The sequence below is a fragment of the Dipteris shenzhenensis genome, chromosome 28, assembly GCF_047967505.1.
Source record: "Dipteris shenzhenensis isolate YYH24624 ecotype China chromosome 28, Dip_SZ_1.0, whole genome shotgun sequence".
Lineage (NCBI taxonomy): Eukaryota > Viridiplantae > Streptophyta > Polypodiopsida > Gleicheniales > Dipteridaceae > Dipteris > Dipteris shenzhenensis.
In genome coordinates, this window is record NC_141623.1 from 28,852,380 (window position 1) to 28,855,680 (window position 3,301).

Here is a 3,301-nt window from a genome sequence, read left to right on the forward strand (position 1 = left end):
ATCTTTGACTTTTCTATCACGATGCCTTCCCTGAAATAGTGTGCCCCAATAAGACTCCTGAGAACACACAAAACACGCACTTGTGCCAAGCAATTGTGTCCTGATGGGAAATATCTAGACATATTTGTTCTAGTGATATTCCTTGGGAAGCACCAGTGATTGTGGTGGGAAAGGATAGTCTGTGCAGATGTGTGTGGATTATAAACCCTGGATGGACGAGCTCATTGATTGGTGCACAAATGGGATGACCTCGTGTCTGGGAAATCACAAACTTGCGCCTGACTCAGCCATCAAAGACCTTGCGGGTTTCTCTTTAACATTGCACTTTGCCTCCATCATCCTGCTTCCAGCTGCAACATACACGTTTGATAGCAAAACATAAGGTGCAGTATTTTCAGGATCTAGGACAAGCACAAGCTTTGCAGCATGTTCTCCTCGCACCACATCCACCTGATATCTACAGGCACCAAGAAAGGCAACAACTGCAACTATCATAGCTTGAAATGGCATGACTTTAAGCAAGGACTCTGCCTCATCCATCTGTCCAGACCTTCTCAGTAGGTCAATCATGCAAACATTATGATCAACAGTGGGTGCAATCCCATATTCACGTACCATAGAATCAAAGCATTGCAAACCCTCGTTGACCGAACCAGCATGGCTGCACGCAACAAGAATACAAACAAAGGTGACCTCATTTGGTTTTACTCCTTCATGCTGCATCTGGTGGAGGAGTTGCAGGGCTTCCGAGCCCTGTCCATGTTGAGCATACGCTGCAATTAGGGTAGTCCATAAGATAACATTGTGCTGCCGCATTTTAACAAACACCTCCCAAGCTTCTTTAAGACTGCCACATTTTCCATACATGTTAACAAGGGAAGTCCCCAGACTCAAGTCCTCTATTGACTATGCAGGCATTAATGTGTTGGCCTGCATCTAGGGCTGCCCAGCTAGTACAGGCATCAAGAATGCTGATAAAGGTGGCCTTGTCTGGCACAATTCCTTCATGCTGCATTCTGTCAAACAGTTGCAGGGCCTTTTTATCTTGCTTGTGTTCTGCCTATACTGCAATCATAGCATTCCACGAGACTACATTCTGCTCCAAGATACCATCGAATACCCTCATAGCACCCTTCAGACTTCTACATTTGCCATACATGCTGACTAGAGCATTCTCAACACCACCATCTAATTCAAACTTGCCACCGAGGATGTGGGCATGCATCTGCTCATCCTCAGCTAGAGCTGCATGGCTTGCACACGCACCCAGGAGGCTCATAAACGTTGCACTAGTTGGCATAATTCCTTCACACTGCATTTGGCTGAAGAGCTGGAGCTTTCCATGACCTATATAGGACCCAATTAACGCATTCCAGCAAACCACACTCTTGTAAGGCATTTTGTCAAATAAGTTCCGAGCATCGTCCAGGCTGCCAAACTTTCCATACATACTCACCAGTGCAGTTCCCACAACGATGTCAGACTCGAATTCACTCTCCGACATGCAGGCATGCATCCGTTTGCCTTCAGCTAGGGAGGCCTGGTTCGCAGATGCAGTAAGAATCGTGATCAAGGTAACCTTATTAGGTGTGACCCCTTCCTGAACCATCTGTTTAAAGAGGTATAGGGCATTTTCGCCCTGGCCATGCTGGGCATAGACTGCAATCATGGCAGTCCAAGAGACCACATTCCGCACAGACATTTTATCAAAGACCCTCCTAGCATCCTTTGGGCTGCCAGATTTGCCATACATGTTGACAAGAGCTGTACTGACCACAATGTCTACATCCAGTCCACTATGCAAGATGCAGGCATGTATTTGCTTGCCTTAAAATAGGGCTACATCTCTGGCACATGCAGCACTTACAAAGGTGGGGAATTATTCCCTCCTGCCGCATTTGGCTAAAGAGTTGAAAGGTTTCCCTGGTTCTGCTTTGCCGAGCGTATGCTGCAATCATCACGGTCCACGAAATTACGTTTCGCTCAGGTAAACCGTCGAATGCCCTCCGTGCTTCCACAATAGAGCCACATCTTCCGTACATATGGACAAGGGCAGTCCCAACCACAACATCGGAATCCAGGGCGCTGTCTACGATGCGAGCGTGCATCTGCTTGCCTTGAGGCAGTTCTGTGTGACAGTTGTAGGCAGACAAAACGCAGACATATGTTGCTTTGTTTGGGATCGTTCCTTGCAGAAGCATCTGGTCAAAAACTTCAAGCCCAGCTTGGCACTGGCCCTGCCGAGCATACTCTCTTACGTAAAAGTTCCACGAAGGCAAATGCATGTGATGGGTGCCGGCAACAGAGGATAATCCATGCTTCACAGCTCCACAAGTGTCAAACAATCGTGGAGAAAGGAAAGACACCTTTCTGAGAATGGTAAAGGAGATTTGGATCATGGGTGCATCTCCACCGTCCCATCAACTACCCTTCTAGATCAAATTGAAGGTTAACGTCCACCCGCGCATGGTAACATCAATTTAAAACTCAACAAGCAACCTCCACATCAGCTATTCCAAGCGCGGAACATGATGCGGGACAAAATTACCTTTCACCATGTGGCACAAACTGTCACATGTCAGACCCAACGTGCCATGCCATCTGACACCACGTGGTCTGACCACACAGTCTCTACCAATGTGGACTTTAAAGCTCAAATGCCGTTTTACTACGATTTACCCCCTCCCAACGGACCTCGATGATTGAAAGTGCCTTGCTTGCACTTTCCCGGTTGGAAAGCCGCCGGGAAATGTAGCTCGCGGCCTGCCAACTGCTCACCACTTTCCTCGGGCTTCCCTCCCGAGAAAGTGCTCCCAAGGCACTTTCCCTCCAACAATGCTGGCTTCCATGCTTAAGCTAGGTTGAGACACGTGGCAGCGAAACCCTCCTTTCTCGAGGATTGCCACTACTTTGTGATGTTCAGAATCGGTGGACATGACGTTCAGAAACAGGTCCGTTAGAAGGCTATTGGCTGTTGTAGCCCGCCAGTCTATCTCGGGGGAGGGTCTTTTGATTATCTTACTATAGAAAAGGTCTTATATGGAGTGCCATTGTAGCGGTTGAGGGATAAGGGGGCCAGACTCCCTCGGACATGGACCAGCTTGAATGGGATTTAGCCATATCACTCGCATGTCAAAAATAGGTCCATTAGAGGGCTCTTGGCCGTTGTAGCCCACCTACGAATGTAATTGGTTCAGCCTACTTGGGCAGAGGGGGAAGTGCCAGATAGACTCTGTCGAACATTTTACAAGCTCGAATGGGATTTTGCCATATCACTCAATGCCCCTTTGAGAAGGAGGGT

The 3,301-nt window shown here is 48.0% G+C and overlaps 1 protein-coding gene and 1 pseudogene across 1 annotated transcript; both read right to left on the bottom strand.

Moving 5' to 3' along the window:
• Positions 1 to 264: 264 nt before the first annotated feature.
• On the bottom strand, positions 265 to 867 carry LOC147883416 (pentatricopeptide repeat-containing protein At3g49170, chloroplastic pseudogene; annotated as a pseudogene).
• Positions 868 to 1,060: 193 nt separating this feature from the next.
• On the bottom strand, positions 1,061 to 2,399 carry LOC147883417 (pentatricopeptide repeat-containing protein At2g33680-like). Its single transcript, XM_087399487.1, has 2 exons — positions 1,868 to 2,399; positions 1,061 to 1,782 (listed from the first exon to the last, which is right to left on the bottom strand). The coding sequence occupies exons 1-2, from the start codon at positions 2,397 to 2,399 to the stop codon at positions 1,061 to 1,063; spliced, it is 1,254 nt and encodes a 417-aa protein (XP_087255613.1).
• Positions 2,400 to 3,301: the final 902 nt, after the last annotated feature.